General features: G+C 67.9%; 1 protein-coding gene across 1 annotated transcript; it reads left to right on the forward strand.

Moving 5' to 3' along the window:
- The first annotated feature begins 343 nt into the window (after positions 1–343).
- Positions 344–894, forward strand: SYCN (syncollin). Its single transcript, XM_029959017.1, has one exon. It carries the CDS (start codon positions 487–489, stop codon positions 892–894), a length of 408 nt encoding a protein of 135 aa, XP_029814877.1. The 5' UTR covers positions 344–486.
- The last annotated feature ends 424 nt before the right edge of the window (positions 895–1,318 follow it).

The following is a 1,318-nucleotide window of genomic DNA, read 5'->3' on the forward strand; positions in this document are numbered from 1 at the left end:
GTGGCGTCGACTCATGAATATGCAAACACGGGCGGGGCCACCGCACTCGGGGCACGGGGGCCCCATCCCGGCCTTGGGCGGGGTGGACACGACAAGGGCTCACCTGGGTCCCTTCCCGGGGTTGGGGGAGGTCCCCATGGAGACAACACCTGAGGCCCTCTCCGGGGTCGGGGAGGGCGTCCCAGACACTTGGGTCCCTTCTCGGGGGAAGGAGCTGCACACTTTGGGAGGTCCTGGTCCCATCCGGGGGGGTGGGCTGCAAACTTTGGGGGGTCCCAGGGGGTGGAGAGAGGGCACAGGACACCTGTATCCCTTCCCACGGTCAGTGTGCCATGGCCCTGGGGACACCCACACACCTGTGTCCCTTCCCGGGGTGGGGGGAACCCGCACACCTGTGTGCCCTCCCAGGTGTGTCCCCGCCCACCCCCGTGGCCTTGGGGGCTCAGGTATATCCAGGGGGCCCTCGGGGCTCGGGAGGCCTCAGCGATGGCGTCGGCACTGCTGGTGACACTGGTGGCCTTGGTGGCCGTGCTGGGTGGGGGGGTGGAGGCCCAGTGCCCCAGCCCCTCCGAGGTGCACACCGCCAACGGCACCCGCCTGTGCGCCCTGCTCTACACCGACGACAGCCCCTACTACGACCAGTGCTGCGCCGGCGCCGTGCTGGAGGTGGAGCCGGGCAGCGACGTGCCCTACATGCCCTACAGGTGGTCCGGCCGCACCTCCTCGCTCGTGGTGGGCACCCGCTGCGAGCTCAACGTGTGGTCGCGCAGGGGCAAGGAGGGTGACACGCGGCGCTTCAGCGCCGGCGCGGTGCCGCGGCTGCAGGAGGTGCACCGGGGGCTCTTCGGAGACTGGGACAACGCCATCCGCGGGTACTACTGCACCTGCAAGTGAGGGCACGGCCGCACGGGCAAGGGTCAGAGCCAGAGGGGACAGCGAGCCAACGTGGGCCAATGCAAGTCAACGTGAGTCAACGTGGGCCAAGTGACACCAACGTGGGCCAAGTCACACCAACGCGGGCCAAGTGACACCAATGCGGGCCAAGTGACACCAACGTGGGCCAACACACGACAACGCAGGCCAAGACGAGTCAACCTCGGCCAATGTGAGTCAACACAAGCCAACGTGAGTCAACACAAGTCAACGTGGGCCGCGTCACGCTCCTCGTGAGCCCACACGTGTCCCATGGGCCGACACGTGTCAACACGGCCATGACCTGTCCCTGCCCCCCCTCCTGTAGGAAATAAAGCCCTGAGGCAGCAGCAGCTCCTGCCTGGGGGGTGTTTTATGGGGGGGGGGGGTCACCAGCCCCCCCCAG

Source organism: Manacus vitellinus, unplaced genomic scaffold, assembly GCF_001715985.3.
Source record: "Manacus vitellinus isolate BGI_N305 unplaced genomic scaffold, ASM171598v3 ctg7180002434723_pilon, whole genome shotgun sequence".
Classification (NCBI taxonomy): domain Eukaryota; kingdom Metazoa; phylum Chordata; class Aves; order Passeriformes; family Pipridae; genus Manacus; species Manacus vitellinus.